The sequence below is a fragment of the Bos taurus genome, chromosome 4 (genome assembly GCF_002263795.3).
Source record: "Bos taurus isolate L1 Dominette 01449 registration number 42190680 breed Hereford chromosome 4, ARS-UCD2.0, whole genome shotgun sequence".
Classification (NCBI taxonomy): Eukaryota; Metazoa; Chordata; class Mammalia; order Artiodactyla; family Bovidae; genus Bos; species Bos taurus.
This window is the reverse complement of record NC_037331.1, coordinates 116370916-116396638: the sequence shown is the minus strand read 5'-3', so window position 1 is coordinate 116396638 and position 25723 is coordinate 116370916. Positions and strand designations below refer to the sequence as shown.

The following is a 25723-nucleotide window of genomic DNA, read 5'->3' as shown; positions in this document are numbered from 1 at the left end:
CGATATGACTGTGACAGGGGTTAATATTCAAAATACACAAACAGCTCATACAAGTCAGTATCAAAAAACAAACAGCCCTATTGAAAATGGGCAGAAAACCTGAACTGACATTTTTTCCAGAGAAGACATACAGACGGTCAACAGACGCATGAAAAGATGCTCAACGCTGCTAGTCATCAGAGAAAGGCAACTCCAAACCAAAATGAGTTACCACTTCACACTGCCACTATCACCAAAAAACCCACAAATAACAACGCCGGAGAGGGTGTGGAGAAGAGAGAACCCTCAGACACTGTCAGCAGGAACGCAAATGGACACAGCCACTCTGGAAAACTGGAGAGCGGCTCTCCAGAAACGAAAAACAGAACCACGGTATGATCCAGCAATTCTCCTCTTAGGCGTAAATCTGAAGAAGACAGAAACACTAATTTGAAAAGCCACTTGCACCCCCACGTTCATGGCCATGCTATTTACAATAGCCAAGAAATGGGGCGCAACCTAAGTGTCCATCAACAGACGAATGGATAAAGAAGATGTGAAACATACACACGGTGGAATATCACTCAGCCATACAGAAGAACGGAATAATGCCATTTGCAGCAACATGGATGCGTACACAGAGATAGATGCACACACAGCAGCAAACGTAATTTTCATAAAGTATTTAAACATAGTTAAACCAGAAAAGGACTGAGATGTTTAGGCTGGGAATAGTTTCCCAAGTCACCTGGGGAAGTGGAAGGTAGCTGTGACTGGGAAATCAGCAGGAGTTATTAGAGTAAGCCTAACTTAATTAATTTCTAGGCCATCTCCAAACAGGAAAGAACACATCCCTTTTTCTCATGGAACCCCGCCTGCTTAACCCCGCATTCAAGACTCTGTCCTGAATGAAGAAATGGCACGTGGTACTTAGCTGTCCGTCCTGTCCCCATCCTCCTCTTAACTGTAAACGGAAAATATGAGGACGCGTGTATATGCGATGCGCACTTGTTATCCTAGGGTTTTTGTGAACTTTTCACCTGTGGTTAATTATCTCACTTGTACTTCTCCGTAGCCTTCACGGATGGCAAACTCATCAAACTTTTGCTACAACGAACTCAAGTTGGTTTAATCTATTTCAAACCTTAACCAGCTCAAACCCAAATACTACTCATTCATAGGTGGCAGCTAAAAAAGGAAATTCTAGAACGATTATGGAAACACTACCAAAACTGAAGACAGCAGGCCTCACACGCTGATGTGGTTAGGTCCATGGAAACCGAGGCGGAGGCGAGCGCTGAGACCTGTAAAAATGGCAGGCTCAGACACGCGGGGGAGAGTGCATGGTTACTCTTGGAGCGTTCCTGTCAAGAAAGATGATTCCATCCACTTACACGAGACGTGGCAAATGGGTCAGTAAAATTTCACGGTTGGGGGACCAAAGGCAGCGAGTGCCAGAGACAAGTCAGTTGCTGATGAAAATGGACATGGACCTTCTGTTGTAGAGCTTGACAAAACCATCCTTCACCAAGATCAGCGCTTGTCCCAGACACGGGCCAAATGCCAAATGCCAGCTGGATCCCACACACGTGCAGTCGGCCCACCAAACCCTGTCCTCGTGGAGCCCTCATATCTACAGGTTTTGTGCAGAAGCGCTTCCTTCTTTCTTTCCTTTCAAAGACAAACTCTAGAGATTTTGCTCGAGGCTAACACTGCCAGTTGAAAGAACTGTACGTAAACTCCAAGAGGTCTTTAATGTTCGAGCCATCTTGGAAAAGTGGAGTCTTGGAAAGGAAGCAATATCCTTCGAGTTTATTGTCATGCTTATAATAACCCTCCATGCTTAAACTACCTTATACCCTTTTTCAGGAAGTGTATGGAATGACGTTTTATTCAGCTTTGAATTTTCTTCATTATTCCATTTATTTTCCCTAAACAGGGCCAACATGCCCATTCTTTTCTGCAAGCAGGCTGGCTTCCACAAAGAACTACGAACCAGAAGGTACGATCACAGTAATACCATCGCAGTTTGTATGGTGTGAACTCTTACACACATTATCTGGTTTGATTTTTGCACGGCATTTGACAGCAGGTTAATAACTTCACAGAAATGTGACATAAATACATGCATCTGAAGTAAGCATATTTAGCTAATGTGAGTGTGTTGTATGTTTCAAACATCTTCTCCGTAGCCTTCACTAATGGCAAACTCATCAAACTTTTGCTATAAGAAATTCAAGTTCGCCTTATCTATTTCAAACCTTAACCAGCTCAGATCTAAATATTATTCATTTATAGGTAGCAGCTAAAAAGGAAATTTTATAACTGTTATGGAAATACTACAAAGGCCATAATGTTTGTTGCCTAAGAAGATCCCTCTCAGTATTTGATACTGAATATTTCATAATAGTTACCCAATAAATGCTGCTGTCTTCCTGAGCACACCTGGAATTCGGAAGTCTGTTAGAGTCTAAAGTCTTCTGTTCTACCCTATATACTATGGTTTCCTGAATCTACTTGAATTTTCCTGCCACAGAAAATGGAAGATGAAGGTTAGGATTCACGTCGTCTGCAATCTTCCATGTTGCCCAACGCAGCTGAGGAATGAATGAATAAGCATGACACAGAATGTCGCACGTACGACGTCTTAGAACAAGTGAAGACTGTCTTCCTTCTGTTGCTGACCTTTCTGCTTCTACAGTTTATCGTTACCGTGCCAGAGATGCTGAGGCCGTGGGTTAGAAATGCAAAATATTATCCGATTGTGCTGCTTCTGCCCAAAGAAGAAGCGCTGAGGGGAAAACCAAACATTGTGCTCTCTGCATCTGCAATGCTTTTCGCTCCGTAGACACAGCACCGTAGGCACAGCGTCATAACATCCTAGCATCTGGAGTCTACTTCAACCAAGTAGAAGGGAACGATGGACGGACAACAGGACAAACGTACATGCAGATACTCCCAGCTCCCACATCAGGGGCCGCAACTGCCAACAGAGAGGAGAGAATGTCTCTCTGGAATGATCGACAGCACTCAAGCCATTAGTTTTTTTTTCTCTAACGTATATGCCCTTCCTGTGGCTGGAAACAATTGATGCTGGATTGTTACTTAACCAGTCCAAGACGAAGCAAAATAATATCTCCTGATGAACAGAGAGACAGACACATGTCTCCATCCCCAGGCGCAGGTATTATTTCTCTGCCAGTGGTTTCTGCTTTTGCTGCAATGGGCTTCAGCTGGGGCCACCTCGACCTACTCAACAAAACCCAACCAAGCGATTTATCTTTCCAGCAAGTTTTATCAGCGCACAGGGGCCATCAGTGAGGAGACCCCTAGCTTTTTGGTCCAGGAGTCAGAGCTGTGCATGCTGGCAGGGGTGTAAAAAGCACAGGAGAGCGTGTGGTTGACATGATATGTATGTAACTGATTCAGGGCTTAATAATTCCCCCCAAATCTCTCTCATTATCCTTAAATTCACTACCCCTCTTTACAGGATCATATAAGAAGACAATGGACATTTCCAAATGTGGAAAGGGTATGCAAAAGAAGGGTAAATATTGAGTCCTGCATCATTAAAAATCCCCTCACACATTTCTAAATAAAATGATGTAACACACCACCTCTGTGAATATTTTCAAATCCAACAAATAGGCCAAAACTGAGGATCCTCCAGCAAAAGCAAAGTCATAAAATTTTTCTCTGTGTGCTCACGAAATTCCAGACATCGGATCCGCTCAGAAGCTCCTACAGAATTAAAAGGTATTCTAAGTGTCTTTCACAAAATTAAGATCTGAGTGAAAAAAACACACATAATTTAGTGTTTCCTTTCTTTCGTATTCATTTGAGGAGAATGTTTTCTGCAAGCCTCACAAAAGGCACCAGCCAGCGTTCTGGTGACAGTGATCTTCATATTCTTCAGCGTTTTGCTTGAATTCAATTACTGTCTTGTTACTTTAACTACAGTTTCCTCATTCAAGCAATGACAACACAATTACATAAATCTAAAATTTTCAACAGGGATATTACAGCATAGACAAAAACTAATAGAAAATTCTAATCATACATCTGTGCATTACAAAGACCATAATTCTTCAGGAAACCAAGCTCGGTAATCTTGTAAGAACTTAGTAACTTTAAAATACAGAGTCTAGTTTGCACGCAAAGCTGCACACCGGAGCTGCTAACATCTCCACGTTCATGGCAATATCACTACTGAACTAAGCTGGATAAGCAACTAAGCCGCAAATACATTTCTGATAAGCAATAAACTACAACTAAGCTTCAAGTACCCTAATATAAGCATCCAAGCCACGAGCCTAAGTGAATTTAATTGAGTCAAAGACTGCAGACTAATTGCGTCAAGTGCAGTGTATTATCTCTGCAACTTTGAGCACAGCAGCAGTTAAGGGAAAGTAAACGACCTCATTCAATGCAACAAACACGCATTCATTTGGCGACTTTGTACTACAGCCAGACTGCTGGGGCCTTTTGCAGACAAGAAACACTTTGACCCAACTCACATCAGGTCATTATGTTTCTACTCCTTTATGAAAGTCACAGGGACCCTGGTCTCCCTCCCAAGACCTACCTGACCACTAGCTCTTTCATTCACAAGGTATCATAACCACTGCACTGACAACATTTATAGCTGTCATCTACTGAGCTCAGTGTAGGAACTGAGGTCATCCAGAGTCCAGCACTGCTGAGCTGGTAAGTGACAGGGCTGGAATGTACACTCCGGCCTGTTGGAACCCAAAGCTGCTACTTCTTCCCCTACACAACCCCCTACCTCACAGCACTTGGCTCTGTAAACCAAAGCTTCACTGTTCGGGGCTTCCCAGGTGGCTCAGTGTTAAAGAATCCGTGTGCCAATGCAGGAGACGTAGGAGATGTGGGTTCGATTCCTGGGTGGCAAAGATCCCCTGGAGAATGAAACGGCAACCCACTCCAGTATTCTTGCCTGGAGAATCCCATGGACAGAGAAGCCTGGAGGGCTACAGTCCACGGGGTCACAGGGTCAGACACGACTGAGTGCACAACACTCGCTCACTCACTGTTTCATTTCTTTCTTCTTAAGAAAGCACGGTACGCTGTTACCCACCCTGGGAATCACGCGTGCACCCATGCTGCCTTGCGACAAAGCCTAAGAAAGTCGGCCATCCCACGTAGCAGAGGGCAAGCAGGATGAATGCTCCAGACCAACTCATCCTTGCCATCTTGATCCACTTGCTTCCTGTTTCTCTGAAAGCACTCCTCCCACCTGAGTCTCAGGGAACCAGCTCAAACTGGTCCTCCAAGTCAACTCTCTCTACACATAGGGGAAGGTGGTGCAATCTGGATCTTACCATCTTTTCGTTTCAGGGCGTCACTTTCGTGGAGGAGAAAGACCTGGTGCTTTTGCTTCAGCAACAACAGAAAAGGGAACACACACTGTCCATTTGCCTACCTTTTCCCATCAACTGGCTTTCTTGTTTGAGTTGGGAAATGAGAGAACGTTCACTTACATTACAGACGTGAGTCAGGGCAACACTGGATGGCCATGCCTGGGCTGTAGCTGGGCAAAGAGTTGATGCTTTTGTGGTGGGGAAAGGCTTCAGGCGAGTCAGGCAGGGGTGGGATTTGGGGAAAGGAAAAGTGGCAGTGACACGTCAAGCATCAGAGACAGCAAGGTAAGCCCAGGGTTCGGGGGGCTGGATTTTATTTTCCTCCAAAAATTGAATCCATTTGCTGAATGAATCAAACCACAGACCCCCGAGCTCTGTGAGACACTCACTGGAGGGGTTTTAGAGAGGACGACTGCTTCACCCCGTCACTGACTTCTTTGCACATAGACTCATGGGCAGGCACGGTGCACGCTGCTGGAGATACAGAAGGAACAGGGCCTGTCTGTGTCTATCAGAGGCTCACAGCTGTGTGTCAGGGAAGGGAAAACACGTTCCACATTAGAGAGCTTTAAGTAGAAGAAGTCATTTGTCACACTTGCCCCTACTGGAGGCCGATGGGCATCCTGTTGTCCTGGTGATGAGAAGACGACCAGCAAGTCAGCTGTGACTCACAGAGCACGTGCTGACCCTCAGCTAAAGCTGCCATCCAGGGATCCATAGACCCCTAAATCCACAGATCCCTAGTTTTGCCTTGCAGAGTAACCCAGGAAATCAAAAGATCAAAATCCTACACTTCTACTACAATTTATAGCAGTAGATCTTCCCAACCCAGGGATGGAACCCAGGTCTCCTGCATTGCAGGCAGATTCTTTACCAGCTGAGCCACAAGGGAAGCCCAAGAAGACTGGAGTGGGTAGCCTTTCCCTTCTCCAGGGGATCTACCCAACCCTGGGATCAAACCCAGGTCTCCCACATTGCAGGCAGATTCTTTACCAGCTGAGCCACAAGGGAAGCCCAAGTATACTGCAGTGGGTAGCCTTTCCCTTCTCCAGCGGATCTTCCCAATCCAGGAATCGAACTGGGGTCTCTTGCAGTGCAGGCAGATTCTTTACCAGCTGAGCTAATCTAGGGAAGCCCTAGAGGCGATGTAAATTACCCAAGTCACACAGCTGACAAATTCAGGACACAAACCACACAAAGGGAACAGAGAGACCCTCGGCTCGGAGTCCACGGATGGACGAGAGCGCTTCTGTGAGCCTCACCCGATCAGGAGGTGATGAGACTTTTTCTTTTTGTCGTTTACTTTTACAGTTTAAAAGTTTTTTTTTTTTTAATTATGAAAGTATGATAACACATTCACAGGAGACTTGAAAAATACAGAATAAAGTTACATATAGCTCCGCTACATATTACAATTATGTTTTTAGGTAGATTAAGATTTTTAGTTGGCATTTCAATACCAAACTCTCCAAAATTAATAGAATGAACAGATAGAAAAGTAGAAGGATATAGTAGATCTGAAAAGCACTATGAACTAGTTCAGCATAACTGAGATTTATAACGATTTTTCACGCTACGTGAGGATACAAATTCTATTCACGTTCCCATAGACTGCAAACCAGGAGACACGGGAACATATCCAGGGACATAAAACAAAGGTGAACATTTTCATGATAGGGACGCTTTTCTGGTTGGCAGATCCACAGCTTTTATCAGGCCCTCAAAGGCGATCTATAATCCCAGGGTAGTGATCAACAGACCAGTTCAGTTTAAGCTTATGAACGGGTAACATTTCCAGTGTTTCCACGTCGGCCTTCCTGCTGGGCCAATTACCCAGTATGTCCAGGTGTTTGTCTGGGAATCCTATGTCTCTTGACTCTGATCTTCCTACACCTGTCGTATAACTACTACCTTTGAAGCTATTCAAGTGTAGGAGGAAATTGAAAATTACCCACTGCCTACTTCCAAAGCAGGCAGAATTTATTAATTGTTGCTTATTTTTGAAATTTGGGGAGAAAAACATTTGTTATATCCTCATTTTTTCCCCCTTGTTTCAAAAGCAATTCATTAAGTAACTAATTAAACAGAAGTTGTTCTGAAAACCCTAATGCCTCCACGGATGGTGCTGTAAAAAGAAGAAACATCTCTGTCTCTCCACAGACAGGAAGACAAGGAACTGCAGGAAACCCTGGCTGCCCTCAGCACAGACCCTTTCTCAGCTGGTCTGCACACAAGGGTTTTTATTGCATCTATAACACTAAATTCTCTTATTTCCGTTTCAGTTTCCAGTTCATATCAGTTTGGGGGTTAACCGTCTTAGTATATTATTTTTATCAGGTCTCACCCAGGAGTGCTTGGTTTGAAGCAAAAACTAAGAAACTGTCCTAAATCTGCCAAGTGCTGGCTGTGTGATTTTGGTAACTGACGTAACTTCTCCGAGCACGTAACTTTCCTCCTGCACAAAATCCTTCTACTGAATCAGGCATCTGGCCTGTTGCTCTGGGGCTCTGACGGCCTTTCCTGGGGTCACCAGGGCAGTGCTCTTGTCTCTTTTACATGTTGGATTTGTCTTTTCTTTACAGAATAGGTTTCTGTTACTAAAACAGGGGTCCAAAAATCACACTGGGCAGGATGGTCTATAAAATGCCTAAAAATCAAAATTCTATGATTTCCTAGAACACCACCTCTTGTAATGGACACAAACCCTCACCAAATGCTGAAAATCAGAAGAGCCACTCAAATATCATCGTTAATGCCAACATGCACAGTAAGGGCTCATTCAACGGCAGATTGAAATCTTCATTCTAAGAATAGTGTTCTGTGCTTAAAAAATGTTTTCCTCATAGCAATGGTGTGACTGGCATTATCTCCAAATGTGGAATTGAACCAGATTTGCCCAAGATCGCTCAGCTACAAGGGGGAAGGGCTGGGATATGAAGTCAGAAGCATCCATGTGTTCTCCCAACTGCCAGCAAAGAGGGCTATTGGCAATGACTATTCACACTGTCAAAGTGAAGCAGCCACCCCCGGGCCCCCATCGGAGCTTTAAGGTATGAGCTTTGAAGTATTAAGGCTTTATGATTTGTAATGGCTGAAGAATCGATGCTTTTGAACTGTGGTGTTGGAGAAGACTTTTGAGAGTCCCTTGGACTGCAAGGAGATCCAACCAGTTCATCCTAAAGGAAATCAACCCTGAAAATTCACTGGAAGGACTGACGCTGAAGCTGAAACTCTGATCCTTTGGCCACCTGATGCAAAGAACTGACTCATTTGAAAAGACCCTGATGCTGGGAAAGATTGAAGGTGGGAGGAGAAGGGGGCGACAGAGGATGAGATGGTTGGATGGCATCACCGACTCGATGGACGTGAGTTGATGGACAAGGTCCGGGAGTTGGCAATGGACAGGGAAGCCTGGCGTGCTGCAGTCCGTGGGGTCACAAAGAGTCGGACACGACTGAGTGACTGAACTGAACTGAACTGATTTGTAATGGCACGACAGCTTTTACCTATCAAAACTCTCTCACCGGTAACTGCATTCTCTGACTGTGTACCATATGACTTGGTACTGGGAGAGTGGAGGGTTTACTTGTTTTTTCAAAATCAGAGCCGGAAATTCTAATCATCCCAAGTCTTAAATGTTTTACAGATTATTTCAAGAAATAGGACGTGCATAAATCTATATCCCTATCTATCTACTCGTGAGCATGTATATATCATACGGCCTTAAAGCACCCTGTTGCTTGTGAACTTGAGTTTTATTTGGGATATCACACACTCCTTTTCAGTTCTCTGAAAACTAGAATCCTACAGAGCCCTTTCCAGTTCCTCAAAGTCACACCCAGATGACGTAACTCCCTCACAAACTAATTTTATGTCCAAGTCACTCTTCCAAGTTTCATATATTCCCCTCAAATCCTGTTCTTTTATGCAGGATTCTGTCACGTGAAGTTCAGTTTTCTTCTTTCTTTGAGAATATGACTAACCCTCTGCTGCTTCCCATCCTTTCCAGGCCATCACAGCACTGTAACTCAAGTGGGCGCCGAAGAATTGATGCTTTTGAACCATGGTGCAGGAAAAGACTCTTGAGAGTCCCCTGAACAGTAAGGAGATCAGACCAGTCAATCCTAAAGGAAATCAGTCCTGAATATTCATGGGAAGGACTGATGCTGAAGCTGAAGCTCCAATACTTTGGTCACCTGATGCAAAGAAGAGACTCATTGGAAAAGACCCTGATGCTGGGAAAGATTGAAGGCCGGAGGAGAAGGGGACGACAGAGGATGAGACAGCTGGATGGCATCACCGACTCAATGGATGTGAGTTTGATGGACAAGTGGGAGTTGGTGATGGACAGAAAAGCCTGGCCTGCTTCAGTCTACAGGGTCGCAAAGAGTCAGACACGACTTAGCGACTGAACAACAACATGTAAGCAGGTCCTGTTTCCCCAAATTGCCTCCAAGCCCCACAGAACACTCCACCTCCCCAGGTGGACCACTCCGCCCCACCCACCCCCTCCTCTGCCCCTTAGAATGCAGACTGCACAGCTGGGAGTTCCTCTCCTCTCCTGACCTCCAGCTGGTATGTCCAGCTCTCCTTTCCGCTACTCTGCCTCTTGACTCTGACTGTAGGGATGATCATACTAAATGACATAAGTCAGAAAGAGAAAGGCAAATACCCATGGTATCACTTATATGTGGAATCTAAAATGCAACATAAATGAACTTATCTATGAAACAGAGACTCACAGGCATAGAGGACGGACATGATGCCCAAGGTGGAGGACGGATTGGGAGGGTGGGATTAGCAGATGCAAACTGTATAAGCACAGTGGATAAACAGCAAGGTCCTACGGTATCACACAGGGAACTATGTCCAGCATCCTGTGATTAACCATGACAGAAAAGCATCCTTTTAAAAATGCATACCACTGAATCCCTTTGCTGTACAGCAGAGATTAACACAACATTGTAAAGCAACAATACTTTCATTAAAAAAATTAAAAACAAATAAAAACCTTCCTCCAATCCAACAGCTGTCTAATAAGTGGATGGGGTATTAGGCAGCTATTAAAATTTAAAAGATGTTTACCTGACTCTCCTATCCAGGGATCCAACTTAAGATACATAGTTAGTGTCATAATTTTAGAACTTCCAGTGGGAACACTGTAACAACCTCAAGCATTCTAACAAGAAGAATACAAATCTTGTGCTCAAAATAGAGAAGGAAAGTTCGTTCCTTCATTTTTACACCTACATCACCACCATTCAAGGACATCTCTATTGAATATTTCCAAGAGACAAAAATGGGCATGCATTTCAGATTTTGTGGTTTGATGACCACCTTTCTCTGGGCAAACCTACTACTTACGGGGTGGAATCTAGCCTTCCACGGACATGGACACCCACTATTGTCAAGAGGAATCACATGAGAGCGTCAGAAGACAGACCTTGGAAAATGTTCTGAAAGAGCTCCCTGCCCACCTTGGTTTCCCATTTTAATCACCAGACCATGCTGGTGCTTTTTAGTCCACCATCCCCACCTCCATAGGGGCGTCAGACACAAATTTTTGAAAAGCCTGTGTTCCTAATTCATGGCTTAGCAGTTTGAGAAAATGCTTAGCAGTTTGAGAAAATGCTCAGCGTCTTGTGCAGTTTCTGAGAAGAAAGCAGTTTTTCTCAAAATCTAGTAGGAGAAGCTAAAGCTGTCTAGACATTGATCAGATGCTAGGAAGGGAAGCTACACACCTCTAAAAATTGATCAGATACAATTCCCAGGTCGGGAAGATCCCCTGGAGAAGGAAATGGCAACTCACTCCAGTATTCTCACCTGGAGAATCCCATGGACGGAGGAGCGTGGCGGGCTACAGTCTAGGGGGTTGCAAGAGTCGGTCAGTACTTAGCGACTAAAGCACCAGCCCCCTAGTAAAGAAATATAATACACACTGCCATGGAAAACCCTATCATTGAGACTGTTCTATCACTGGCGCGTTTTGTAAAGTTGCTGGTGGAGGGCTGCATTCCAGATCCTACAGCATCCGAGCCACCAGTGCTAAAAGTAGCCGGCCACCACCATGGAAGCAGGCCCAGGACAGTGACTCCATGTCCGTGCTCATGGCCATTTTTCTCAAGAAGGGATTCACAGCAAATTTTGACTCCGCTGCCATAAGCTCAACCTGGAACCGGAAGCTGAACCCAGCAACAGTGTCTGCTATTTGGTCCTTGACTGAGGCAGCACCTGCTCCAGTGAAAACACGGAATTCACAGCCCTGATAAGACACACATAATCCAGCAGTGGTTGAAGGGGCGCCGAGACAGGCCTCACAGTGACCTCTCCCTGCTTTTCCACGAACAACTGTGACTAACTGTGACCACATTTTGTCTTGTATCAACTCTGCCAGAACTTTGTACCAGAAATTTCAACCATTAATAATTCAATTTGGTCTGTTCACCAACAGTTATTGTTAAGTTTTTGTTTTATTTTTGTTTTACGTCAGTATATGCTTGATTATGGCTTCCCAGGTGGCGCAAACAGTAAAGAACCCACCTGCCAACGCAGGAGACCTAAGAGATATGGGTTCAGTCCCTGAGCTGGGAAGATCTGGAGGAGGCCATGGCAAGCCACTCCAGTATCCTTGCCTGGAGAATCCCATGGACAGAGGAGCCTGACGGGCCACAGTCCATGGGGCTGCAAAGAGTCGGACACGCCTGAAGCGATGAAGCTCACACGCCTGATGAACAATGTTGTGTTAGTTTCAGGTGCACAGCAAAGTGATTCGGTCACACACGCACATGCATCCATTCCTTTTCAGATTCTTCTCCCATGTAGCTTATTACAGAGTACTGAGCAGCGTTCTCTGTGCTACACAGTAGGTCCTGGTTGATTATCTGTTTTAAATATACACACTGCTATTGCTAAAGTTATGGATGTTCCGAAGGACGGTGACACATTATACCAACTTTACACGTTTTTCAGTAATTGGATTTGTCTCAATCTCTTAGCAAAGCCAGGTGGAATATAGCACATAAAAAAAGAGTTTGATAAGAAGAATCAGCTATGAACAAATACCGGTCCTTTACAGGTACCGGGGGTGAGTAAAGGCCTATCCGGGACATGACATAAAGAGTTCCAGAGAGTAAAAGGCACACGGGGAAGAGCACGGAGAAGAAACTTCCTGGACTTAACCACGTTCCTTGGGCTATTTAAAAAAATCCTTTCCACCCTCCTCTCTTTCATTTATTTCCCCACATTAAGGAACACAAGATGCCCAAGTCAGGAAGGAAATGTCAGTCTTGTGAAGAATTACAACAAATGGTATTTAGGCTGAAATTTCACCCAAACATGTGGTTATCTTCTTGTGGCTTTAAGGCCACAAGGCATCCAGATGCAAATTTGAAAAAGACATTTCAGTTCATTCCGTGTTTCCAAAGGATGTCTGAAAGAAGAATACACACCCTACACCTGTCTGATATTTTTAAAGCAAGGACTTCAAGCCACCATTAACCTCTAAAATCTTTTAGAGAATTGCTTCTTTACCCAGTTAAATTCTTGTCCTCAATTTTCAGGACTCGATCATCGGACTCATCCAGTCTTGTCTTTCTCCACGAGAGAGGGTGAAAGATGTCTATTACAAAACCAAATCAGTTAATGTCAAAGACAGGCATGGCTCATTTCCATAAAAAATAATAAAGCTACAATTCCTGATGAGCCGGAAACATGGTGACTGTTTATTACTGTAAATGGTGAGCGTCTTTGCATTTTCAGCAGGCACGTTGGAGCTGAAGATGTTTTGGTGAAGTTGAACGGAAAGCATTTTCCAACCCTTTACATCCCCTAGCTTTTCTCTGTGGGACACTGGGAAGTCCTGGCGAAGCTTTCCGTGGCAACTCCACTACTAAAGAGGAAGCACAGGACCAAGTTTAATGTGACACTTGCTGATAAAGTATAACACAGCGGACTGTGTTCCATGCAGAGAGTATTTTCGAGAAAGGAAAGTCAGCTGGTTCGCATCTGTTTTGCATTTGGGCTGTGGATACAGCCGATCTGGGTGGGGGTGGGGAGAGATGTGGGTTTTCATGTAGTAGATTAAGTGAGCAGAATACTACTAGAGCTCATCATCAGTTCTGGTGAAGTTCACAGGATACAAAATGAATACAATCCCACTTATCATTACATTTCTATACCGTAACGATGAAAATTCAGAAAGAGAAATTAAGGAAACAATCCCATTTATCATTGCATCAAGAAGGGCAGAATTCCTTTTCCTTCCTCAGGTAGGAAGGAAAGTTTTGAAAGAAAAGACTTGTACTCTCAAAACTAACACACTGATGAAAGAAATTGAAGATGATGCAGAAAGATATACCATGTTCCTGGACTGGAAGAATCAACATTGTTAAGATGAATATATTACCCAAGCCAATCTACAGATTCAATGCAACCCCTATCAAATCATCAATGGCACTTTTCACAGAACTAGAACCAAGAAAAAGTTTTATATTTATATGGAAACACAAAAGACCCTGAATAGTCAAAGCAATCTTGAGAAAGAAAAAGGAAGCTGGAGGAACCAGGCTCCCTGACTTCAGAATATATTATAAACCTACATTGATCAAAACAGTATGGTATGGTACTAAAAACAGCAGCAAAAGCTCAGAAATAAACATATGCACCTAAGGCTAGTTAATCTATGACAAAGGCGGCAAGAATATACAATGGAGAAAAGACAGTCTCCTCAGTAAGTGGTGCTGGAAAAACTGGACACCTACATGAAAAAGAATGAAATTAGAACATCCTGTAACATCATGTGCAAAAATAAACTCAGAGTGGATGAAAGGCCTGAATGTAAAACTGGATACCGTGAAACTCCTTGGGGAAACCATAGGCAAGAACACTCTCTGACATGCATTGCAGCAATATCTTTTTAGACTTCTTTTAATACAGCACGTGACTTATATCCCAGAAGACTGGGAATTATCTGTGGACACCAGGACACACAGATTAGAGCTTTGCACTGCTGTTCGCTTCATTGCTACGTTGTTCTCTCCAGTAATGAGACTATACATCCTTCCTCGGAGAAGAGCATCACTCAATGCCCCTTGCTCTCCTCAAAAACGTCACACTGCTGTCCCTTTGCTCCCTCAGCTCCAGGACCCACCCTGGCAACTCCAGGCCCTGAGCTCTTCTGAGCCTGCTCTTGCTTGGACACCCATGACTTCTGAATTCGCCCCCTCACATCCTTCACACATCAACCCGTTTTGCAGTGAAAGTGATTCTCTCTCTCTCTCGCTGCCCTGGAAGCTCACAAATCCTACAGGTGTTTCCAGATAAACTTAAGAGCCTGGCATCCCTATCCTTCGCCAGTTCCTTCAAGTTTTCTTTTCATCCAGAGAGTCTTAGATAAGTTAGTCCACAGGCAGAATGGCTTATTTAAAACCAGAGACGTCACTTTGTTGACAAAGGTCTATCTAGTCAGAGCTATGGTTTTTTCAGTGGTCATGTATGGATGTGAGAGTTGAACCATAAAGTTCAGGGCCAAAGAATTGATGCTTTTGAACTGTGGTGTTGGGGAACTCTTGAGAGTCCCTTGGACTGCACGGAGATCCAACCGGTCCATTCTAAAGGAATCAGTCCTGGATATTCATTGGAAGGACTAAAGGACTAAAGCTGAAGCTCCAATCCTTTGCCCACCTATTGTGAAGAGCTGACTCATTGGAAAAGACCCTGATGCTAGGAAAGATTGAGGGCAGGAAGAGAAGGGGGCAGCAGAGGATGTGATGGCTAGATAGCATCACCAACTCAATGGACATAGATTTGAGCCAACTCCTGGAGTTAGTGAAGGACAGAGGAGCCTGCTGTGCTGCAGTCCATGGGGTTGCAAAGAGTCGGACGTAACTTAGTGACTGAACAACAGCAACATGGGCAGAACAGAATTTGACTTATACTAGTACAATTACTGCCATCACGGACACCTTCTGAGTCATGAAAGAACCATCTCTGCTACTAAGAATCTCTTAAGTAAGTCATGTTTGCACTTCCGAATACTGAACCTCGATTTTCTGGTTCTTCTTCCCCCTCTTTCCCCCTCCCGCTCCTCTTCTTTCTCTTCCTCTTCTCCTTCCTCCTCTTTTTAATCCTACATTTGCCTTCACAGCAGTCGCCTCACATTGCCTCTTCTTTTAGGACAGTTACACAAAAAATTTAACTGTCATGATGGTCAAAGCGAGATCCTCTGTTTAAGTATCTCATTCAGCCACTGACAGAGGCAGAACGCCGCATACAAAGAGCAAGAGCCGGGGCAGGTCAAGTCATCGCGTCCCTGGGCAGGCCTGCCCTTTCAAAGTTCCCGGCTCCGTGCACTGCATTTCATTTATCCTTCATAAGTTTGTCTATTTGTCTGCACTGGGTCCTAGCCGCAGCACAGGAGCTCTTCAGTCTTGTTTGAGGCGTGCAGGATCTAGCTCTCTGACCAGGGGTCAAACCCGGGCCCCCTTCATGGGGAGTGTGGAGTCTTAGCCACTGGACCACCCGGACGTCCCGCCACGCCTGTTAATGCTCACTTTATAGTCGTTTGGTAAATTCTCTTCACTTCAGAAAACACTTCCATAGTGCCATTATCATTACAAACAATTAGATAATTTTTTTTTTAGGTTTAGTCTTTTAAAATTGCTTATTGAGCTGAAATTCACTTAACACGGAATGAACTATTTTGACAAGTAGACTTGGGCGGTATTTAGTACACTCACAAAGCTGTTGACCATCACCTCTAAGACTGTCATCATCACCAAAGAAAATTCCAGTTGCATTAGCGGTCACTCTCCATTCCCAGCAGCCCCTAGTAACATCCTCAATCTAATCTAACCCATCAGTCCACACCAGGTCCCAGGGCCCAGCATTCACTAGGAGAAGAGACACATAGGGCCTACATATTAGGACTTGTGCAGCTCAGAAAAACTGAGAAGCAACAAAAATAACTGCCAGCGGCTTCCCTGGGGGCTCAGACGGTAAAGAGTCCGCCTGCAGTGCAGGAGACCTGGGTTCGATCCCTGGCTCAGGAAGATCCCCTGGAGGAGGAAATGGCAACCCACTCACCTCTGGTAGGACTATCAGAGCTACCGGTTTTCAGATCAAGGGATGTTACGGAGGTGGTGACTGAACTTAACAAAGAGCAAAAGATTCAGGCTTGTGCACAGAACACCGAGTATTTCCATATGAAAAGAGATTTTGCTGAAGACCTTTAAAGAAAAGGGATATTTGCCTTTTATCTGTGAAGATTCCTCAGCCAAAGAAGGTGGAAGGGATCACAGGATGCACTCTTCCAGCTCTGGGATTCTGTGGTGCATGAGGCCTGCCAGTGTGTGTGTGTGAGTGTGAGTGTGTGTGTGTGTGTGTGTGTGTGTGTGTGTGTGTGTGTGTGCGTGCGCGCGCATGCGCATATCCACACACAAATACAGAGTCCGCATCCCTGCTCACTGTGTGTGTGTGTGTGTGTGTGTGTGTGTGTGTGTGTGCGTGCGTGCGCGCGCATGCGCATATCCACACACAAATACAGAGTCCGCATCCCTGCTCACTGTGTGAGAAACAGGCTGTCTCGGTGGACTGGACTCATGGAGGCTGAAGCCTGCTGTCTCCTCTGCCTCAGCAGCACCTGAGATGAGCACTTTCCAACTCTAAGTCATTTGACGTGAGGACAGAACAGTTTAAAAAGGGAGAGAAAGCACCTTAATTTAGTTCTCGAAGGTAGGATCTAGTTTGTGAGAACACGCTAAATCAAATTAGCCTCAGGTTTTTCTACTTCACTTACTAGGCTAACCTCTGGGTACATGTGGGCCAGGGTGGATTCTGTTTTCACCAACAAGCCTCCGTAACACCTGACTGGCTTCAGAGTCAAAGGGCGGGTTTAATTCCTTCAGCTTAAAAGATGTATTGTTTCCAAGCATCTCTGGGGTTTTTTTATACTTCATTTAAAAATAACTTTTAGCATCTTCAGAGAGAAGGGAAAATAGTTTTCTAGAAGTCTATTTCCCATTTCACTCCAATAGGAGCATCATGGGTGCTCAGTCATGTCCAACTCTTGGCGACCCCACAGACTGTAGCCTGCCAGGCTCCTCTATCCATGGGATTTCCCAGGCAAGAATACTGGAGCAGGTGCCATTTCTTCCTCCAGGGGAATCTTTCCGACCCAGGAACCGAATTCGCGTCTCCTGCATTGGCAGGTGGGTACTCTACTGCTGAGCCAGCCTAAAGTACATCATACAGTTTCCTTAAAAAAAAAAAAAAAAAACTCCTCCCACAAATCCATCATTTTATAGTACATATTTGAGAAAACAAATTGGAAAAACTCAGCAATCTCTAATTAACAGGTAAAATCAATTGGTTACATGCTATTTCTTGGATTTTTTTTTTCATTAATCTGCAGTAATCCTCAACATAAAAAAGCTAATTCCAGCTGCCACCCATGTGCCTGGCTCCCAACTACCAAGGCAGGTAAGAAACCGTAATACGTCTGTTAGCGTGCTGAGAACAAAGTGGTCGTCTATTGCAACAGCCAAAAATGTGTAAGCATCATGCCACATTAAATCCACATCCTTGGTAATGCTAAGCGTTTCAACCAGGAAGCAATGCTTGGTGATTTGAAGGCAGTCATGAAGTTAGTACAATAGAACACAATCAAAAGACCTCCATCCCAGCAATCAAACCACAAACCGGCATCTATCTCTTTCTCTCTCCTAAAATATATTGGATCGTATTTCTCCCAGCCTGGGTAAGGGGCCATCCCCAAAGCATCACAAGTGAAAAAGAAGAAAATGATATGAAGGAGTGGAGGAATCATTAAGAGCTCGGCAAAGCACAGAAACAGCTTAAATGTCTTCTGAAAACTGACAGATAATAGAGGAATAAGAAACAGTCTTCATGAACTAAGTATTTCATCTTCCTCTTTGTTTCTGGACTAGCAGTTAAGATTTTAACCAATGTTCCCTAAAGGTATATTTATTGCATTTCACTTAAAAAAAATGTTTTTAATGTGGGCCATTTTAGAAGTCTTTTATTGAATTTCCTACAATATTGCTTCAATTCATGTTTTGGTTTTTTGGCTATGAGGCATGTGAGATCTTAGTTCCCTGACTAGGGATCGAACCCATGCTCCCTGCATTGGAAGTCTTAACCACTGGTCTGCCAGGGAAGCTCGTGGTGTATTTATTTTAGATGCAGTATCTCCATCCTCCATCCCCATTGTGCTTCTCCTCCCCTAACTCTGCTGCTGACCTTTTGCTTATTGGACTGTGGGCTCTGGGAATTCTTCAGGGTCAAGGTGACACCACTCTGAGAAGAGTGGAAAGGGCCCTCCCAACTGCCTAGGGTCAGACTCTTCTGGACGTCCCACTGACTCCCAGAAGCCAGGTCATGCCAGCTGAAGTCTTCCAGAATTACAGCATGTTCAATTATAAGGGATTTCTCAAGATAAAAAGTATAACATCAAACAAGGGCTTATCCGTCCTCGCAAACCCACACCCTAATGAGACATTTCCAGGATTCTGGCATGTGAGGGTATCAAGCAGAGTGAGGACAAAACTGAACAGGAGCCACGGACCTTCTTTTACGTAACAGCCTGGGCTTCTGGGGGCCCGCCCTTGTTTTAGACCCATGAAGAGCAATGCACTGTCCCCTGGTCCGAGATGCTACCCCAGTCCTTGCTAGAAGCTGGAAGCCCGGGGCAGGTTTATTTTACAGCTAGTGAGGAGGAGCTCCGTAGTAAGAGGAAGCCCCATCAGTCACTGGAGGTTGAATCAGGGTGGACATGTTACGTTATTGAACAGATACCCCAGAGGAAGGCTTCGTTCGCCTCGTGTGAACCTGTGTCCATGCTACACTGAGCATTAACCCTCACACAAGCTCGCCGACTGCACAGGTTTCCGAGATTTCCATAATGACAAAATCTTCTTCCCAGAAGAAATGAAACTGCACTTAAGTTCTGTAGATGACGATGATACAACCAATAAGATGGTCTCATTTTTAATGGAAAACTGGGATTTGAGGAAATGACCAACAACATGCAGTTTGCACTACACACTGAATAGACCCAAAGTTGCCTGCGGAAGGTCTCTGAAGAGCTGACGATGGGCCTGTCACACGGTGTCCCCCAGAGAGGCTCTTTGCCTTTCTGAACTTTAAAGGGGTCCCCTTTTTTTGCCCCAACCCTAGCAAGTGACAGCGAACAACACCCCTAACACACACAGGGAGACTCAGTTGGTGCTGTGGATTCACCAAGCCTGAGCGAGCTGCTCGGCCAAGCTACGGGTGTCTCCCAGGATCTTCTTTAACGATCTGCCTGACAAGAACTAAGCACTGATTAAAAGATAAGAACCCTCAAGATCTTCTGAGAAGAGAATTACTCTATAAGAGCTTCCGGGCTCCCCTCTATTCCTTGAGCTTCTGCAGACGCTGGGCCTCCTCCGGGCAGGGTGAGGGCTGTTCCCTGCCACCTGGGGACACCAGTGCAGTCCGGGCCTTCCCTGCCAGCCCTTTAACAACTGCCACTTCTTAGCCAGGGCCCCTCTGGTTTTAACAGGAGCATCCTGACTTTTCCAGCTGGGAGAGTCTGCACTCTCTAAACGCCAGGATGAATAGCAGTGATCTGCTAGTACCTTCCAAAATACTAGGGATGGGGAGAGCAGGAAAAGGGGACACAGGTATCCAAAAAAAGTCCTTTAAGCAGACCTGGCATGCTTTCTCGTGATTTGTATTAGAACCAAAGCAAAGTCCTGTTGGAGAGTCATGAGCAACTGAATTTGGGGAGAGGGCTGTGCTAGCCACTTCCTGTAGCCTCCCTCCACCCCACTTCCCCAGATTACAAAGTAGCCGGCACCCTTCACAACTGACAGGCTACATTTGGCAGCTCTGAGAGAGGCCTTTGTCAGCGGTCCCCACACATCAAGTTTACCTCTCCAGATGCTCCCTGAGCCCATGCATTATGGATGGACTAGGGATCCTTCAAAAATAGAAGCGGGGTGGGGAGGACAAAGGCAGTCCCTGCCGGCACCCTCGGGGCTCTTGATCTCATGGCCAGCCCGGGGACTCAGGTGGCTACAGTCGTGCAAACACACAATCATTCAAGAGACATAGCACCCGCTCCCCCCCCACCCCCACCACCTCGCTCCGCCTCGCGGGCACACGCACCTCTAGCCCAGCCTTACCTGCTCCTGCTGTTGCACGGATTTCCCCGAAGCGTTGGGCTCCTTGGCTGTGGTCATGGTCCCCTGCTTCAGGGTGCACGCCGGCTCAGCGGCAGGTGCGGTCTGAGCGGGAGGACTTCGGGGCCCCCAGAGTCCAGCCGGCCGGAGGACTGGGGCTTAGTCCATACTTCCCAGAGCCCACGGCTGCTGGAGAGGGGGTGGCGAGAGGGAGGGCGAGTGGGTACGGCCGCCTAGTTCTCTCTTTTAAATGCACAGAGCAGAAGCGGGGCGATGCTGCGGCTTCGCGGGGCTTCTGCAATTAGCAACAGCCTCTGCAATCGCCACAGAAACAACGACCACTGCTTAGCAACCGGGCAAGTGGCGGCGCGGTGCAGGAAGGGGACCCGAGTGATGCGCGCCGCTCCCGCCCGCCTCCCGCGGCGCACGGCGCATGCTCGGGCCGGCGGCGGGGCGGGGAGGGGGCTGGGGAGGGGGCGCCGGCGGGAAAGAGGCGGGGGGGGGGGGCGGGGAGAGGGGAGGGGCCGCCGGCTCCGGGTCTTGCTGCCAACCTGTGCAGGTGGCCAGACCTGCGCCCCCGGGACACCGCTGCGGGCAGATCACACCCGGGCTGGGGGCGCGCGAAGGGGCCACGCCGCGAGGGGCTTTGTTTGTCCCTCTGCCAAGCGCAGGGCCTCTTAAGGAGCAAAGCTGCCCCCGGGCATCAAAGAACAGCTTCTTTTCTGTTTGCCTGGTGGGTTTTTTCCCGCCGCTCCCCGCCCCGCCCCCCCAACTCCGCCCCCACCAAGACCACTAGCATGGCAACCTTGGCCTTTATTTTCCTTAAAATTCAGAAAACTTAACTATGGTCTGTCTTTTTAACTCGAAGAATCGTCTGTTTCCCTGTGAAAATCAACCAGGACCTCAAGGGTGTCTGATGGTTAAAAGAAGAAAAAAAAAAAGGAAAGAAGCCGGTGGTGACCTTATAGGAACTCAAGGGCTCCCTGCTCTGTCCTGAGCTCAAGGAGAGAGAGGGGCAGGGGTGGCCGGCCTGCTCTTGGGCCTCATGTCCTTGAGCTTGGTCCTGACCCTGGGCACACGGCACCCGCTCGGCCGCTGCCTCTGGGGGGACCGAGTGGCTGGTGGAGGAGAAACGCCCAGTGGGGACTCTGATGGAGCGGAGCTGGTGGCCTGCAGGTAGGGACACCTGTGCTTTCCAGCACCCTGGGCCTCGCGGACGCCCAGAGGTTTCTGCTGCCCCCGTGTGTGACTGCCCGCCCCCCAGCCTGGAGCCTCTGCCGCCAGAGGGCTTCAGGCATCAGACACTCACTGGCCTGGGGGAGTGTGGCCCTCACGCCCAGCCCTGAGGAAGTGCTTCCCCTGGGCTCCAGGTGGTCCTGCCTTTGCCCCTGTGAAGCCAGTGCAGCCTCTTGCAAAGAGAAGGCAGAGTAGAGCCGTATCCAGTTGAAGGTTTTAATAGAAGACTTCCTTTCTTCTGCTCCTTCCCTGACCCCCGTCCTTCTATAGCAACAGACACACCAGCACGATCCAAGGCCCCATTTGCTCCCCTGGAGTGGATGGTCGAGTCCTGCTCCTGCAGGGTTGCGGGGCCCCCCCAACCACAGCCTGAAATTCGGCTCTAAGCGTTTACTTGGCACGGATTCCAGAAGGTCAGGATGGGCAGCTGGGAGCTTGGCTGGCTTGGCCGAGAGTACAAAAATGGAAAAGCCCCCTGTGAGAGCCTTGTCCCACAGTCCAGCTTCGGTTCGTGTTGTGTTTGTCTTTTATTTAGACATCCCTGCAGGGAGGGGGGTTTCCTCCAGCAGTGGTGTGTTCCCGGTGGGCCACACCCAGCGGGTCCGGAACCCAGGGTATCGCTGGTATGGGCTGCGGGCAGTGTGCCAGGCCACACAGACACTCAGGGGAGTGGTTGCTCTGGAGGGGAAGGGGCGGTCACTGTGGTGTGAAGACCCCAAGCCAACCAGCCATCATGGCAGCAGCAGCCAAGACTCAGGAAGGAGGCATGGGGAGCGGGGTGAGCAGCGCCCCCTCCCCTAACACAGCTGGACCCCGGCAGTCCCGGGGGCACCCCAGTGATGCGAGAGACCAGCAGCCCTTGCGGCAAAATGGTTCATCCCTGAGCATCTCAGAACTGGTCTGTTCTCCCAGGTTTCCTCTTATGTCAGAACCCCTGGGGTGGGTCACATCTTACAACCACCATCAGTTCACGTCTCTGAGAGCATCCCCTGCTGACTTGGGGGGCCATGAACATCACCCAGCACTGCTGTCCAAGGACGGGACTCGAGCTGGGGGAGGAGAAGGCAGGAGGTTCCCAGGGCCCTGGGCCTAACCAAGTGGGTGGTACCCCAATCTGCTCAGCTGTGTCTGCTGGGGAAGGGCGTGACACCCTCAGGGCCCTTCTATTTTACTTCTCAGTAAAGACCATAAATGTGACTTTATATCTAAAATGAATATGGATATCATGCAAAGTTCACACACACTTGCTAGATTATACCTGATCCTTCAAAGGAGTCTCCTGCTGGCCCCGCAGCGTCAGGTCTGTTGGAGCTCCCCCCCAACACACACACACCCCTTCTGCAACTCCTCTGTCTTCACGATCCATTGATTGGGAGGAAAAGCTCGCAAATGGCTGCTGGATGGACAGGCCAGGTGGTGCCGCTCGGAACCTTTCCGTGGGCTTTTCTGACAGCAGGTGCCTAGAGCCCAACTTTTCTGCATCCTTGACTTGGACCTCTTTTAAAAGAGAAAGGGCAGGACTTCCAGCTGAGCCAGACGACACGGATGAACCCGGAGGACGTTTCATTGAGTGAAGTAAGCCAGTCACAGAAGGACAAATACTGCCTGACTCCACGGCTATAGAGGAATCTAAATTAGATTCATAGAAGCAGACGGTGGAATGGTTCTGCCAGGGGTGGGGAGTGGGGGGCGGCAGAAGCAGGGAGTGGCCCTGCAAGGTTTACAAAACTTCTGCCAGATGTAAAGGTTCTAGAGCTGCCGTAAACACCTGCTTCTGGTTCGCAACCATGAGTCGTATTTAACAACCATGCGTCGTATTTAACAACCGTGCGTCGTATACCGACAAATCTGTTACCTGAAATACGTCAGAGAAAAACAAGTACCGTATCATTTCGTCATACGTGGAGGACAGCACACAAACAAAAATAAATCAACACAAAAACACATAGTGACCAAGGACAGAGAAGTGGTTACCAGAGGGGAAGGGGCGGGGGGGAGATGGATTCAAGAGGATGGAGCGGACGGATGGAGACAGTTTCTGGTGGTGAGCACACTGCAGGGGCACAGAAGTCCAAACCTGCTGTGCACATGAAACATACCATGTTATAAGCCCACGTTACTGTACCTCAGTAAAAATAAATCTGTTGGGATTAACAGACACACAGTACTATATTTAAAGTAGATAACCAACAAGGACCTACGGGACAGCACAGGAAACTCTACTTAATCTTTTGTAATAATCTATAAGGGAAAAGATGGCATCACCGACTTGATGGACATGAGTTTGAGCAAGCTCCGGGAGTTGGTGATGGACAGGGAGGCCTGGCGTGCTGCAGTCCATGGCGTCACAAAGAGTCGGACACGACTGAGCGACTGAAGTGAAGTGATAATGGAAAAGACTGAAAAAATAGATAGATGTATGTATGACTGAAAGACTGCTGTACACCTGAAACTGACACATCGTAAATCCACCGTGGGGTTCCCTAGTGGCTCAGTGGTAAAGAATCCACCTGCCGATCAGGAGATGCGGGTTTGAACCCTGAGTTGGGAAGATCCCCTGGAGAAGGAAAGGGCTACCCACTCCAGTATTCTTGCCTGGGAAATTTCATGGACAGAGGAGTCTGGCAGGCTATAGTCTGTGGGGTCGCAGAGAGTCAGATGTGACTTAGTGACTAAACCACAATAAAAATCAACTATACTCCCCCAAACCATCACAATATTGCAATATTGTAAACTAATTATCCTCTAATTATTAAAAAAAAAGAAGTCATGGAAAAACCCATCACAATATTGTAATTATCCTCTAATTAAAGAAAAATCAACTATATTCCAATTAAAAAGATAACAACAAAAATATATCTAAAAAATGTCTGTTCAAAAGGTAGATCTCTTTAAGAGAGAGAAAGGGCTGCGTTTGATCCATGTTTTAAAATTAATCGGTATCCCTCTAGAATAAAAGCAGCATGCCCAAGTTTATCCTTCAAGCTAAAGTGTGTCCTGCACACTTCTTTTGGAGCCTTGGTGCCTGCCTCAGTGAACATTAAGTTTCTAGCGTCCATCCTTAGCAAAGGGACAAAGTCAAGGCTTACTTGCCTCACAATACTTGCAGTGACAATGGCCGCCTGGGGCTGCCCTGTGCTGGGCACCCAAGCCCAGCGTGTCTGTGAGGCTGGCCCTGAAATTGCCCCATTTATGAAAGGAAATTGGCATTTTGAGAATTTAAATATTGTTCTCATCGTTAGCCAGCAAGTGCCCGACCTAAACTTGTGCAGGCCGGGGCTGGGGCTACTGTACTGCACTGGCTCAAAATGCCTGCAGAGCAGAAGATGGAAGATATTTAAGTAGTCTGTGCCAGGAAGTACAGTGAGCACTGGACACCCCTTCCCTTAATTGATCCTTAAAAACCTCTTAGATACACATGGCATTAGCTCGCTAGGGCAGCCACAACAGAGCATCACGAGAAGCCCAGGATCACAGTGCTGGCGCCTTCTGAGGCCCCCGTCTTTGATGGTCCCTCTGTGTGCGCCCGACCAGCTCTTCATGCAGGACACCAGTCATGTGGGATTAGGGTCCCGCCCAGTGACCTCACTTTATGTTAATCAGCCTTTTAAAGACCATGTCTTCAGACACAGTCCCATTCTGAGGTCCTGGGGTTGCAACTTCAATGTGTAAGTAAGGAGGTACACAGTTCAGCCCCTAATGTTCATTGTGAGCCCATTTCACTGATGAGGAAACTGAGGCTTGAAACGCTTCCGCAGACTTTCCAAAACCCACACAGTCAGTAATAAGCAGCAGAGTTACTCCAAACAAGAGTACGGCGTCTGACCAGCCCTCTGGTATCTGAAAAGCGGCAGGCAGCTCAAGGGTCTGCCCTGATGGCCCACTCTGGGCAAGCCCCTGCTGGGGGTCCCGGGAGGATCCCAGCGCAGTACAGACTAGCCCTTC

At 46.9% G+C, this 25723-nt stretch overlaps 1 protein-coding gene across 5 annotated transcripts in view; it reads right to left on the bottom strand.

Annotated features, from left to right (window-relative positions):
- The window catches only part of DPP6 (dipeptidyl peptidase like 6), a 1065758-nt gene that overhangs the window by 502980 nt on the left and 537055 nt on the right, over window positions 1-25723 (bottom strand). Inside the window, exon 1 of one of the 5 annotated variants that reach the window (XM_024990443.2) lies at window positions 20546-20675. Coding sequence (XP_024846211.1) covers window positions 20546-20602 — 57 coding nt within the window. The 5' untranslated portion in view covers window positions 20603-20675. 5 annotated transcript variants of the gene reach the window in all.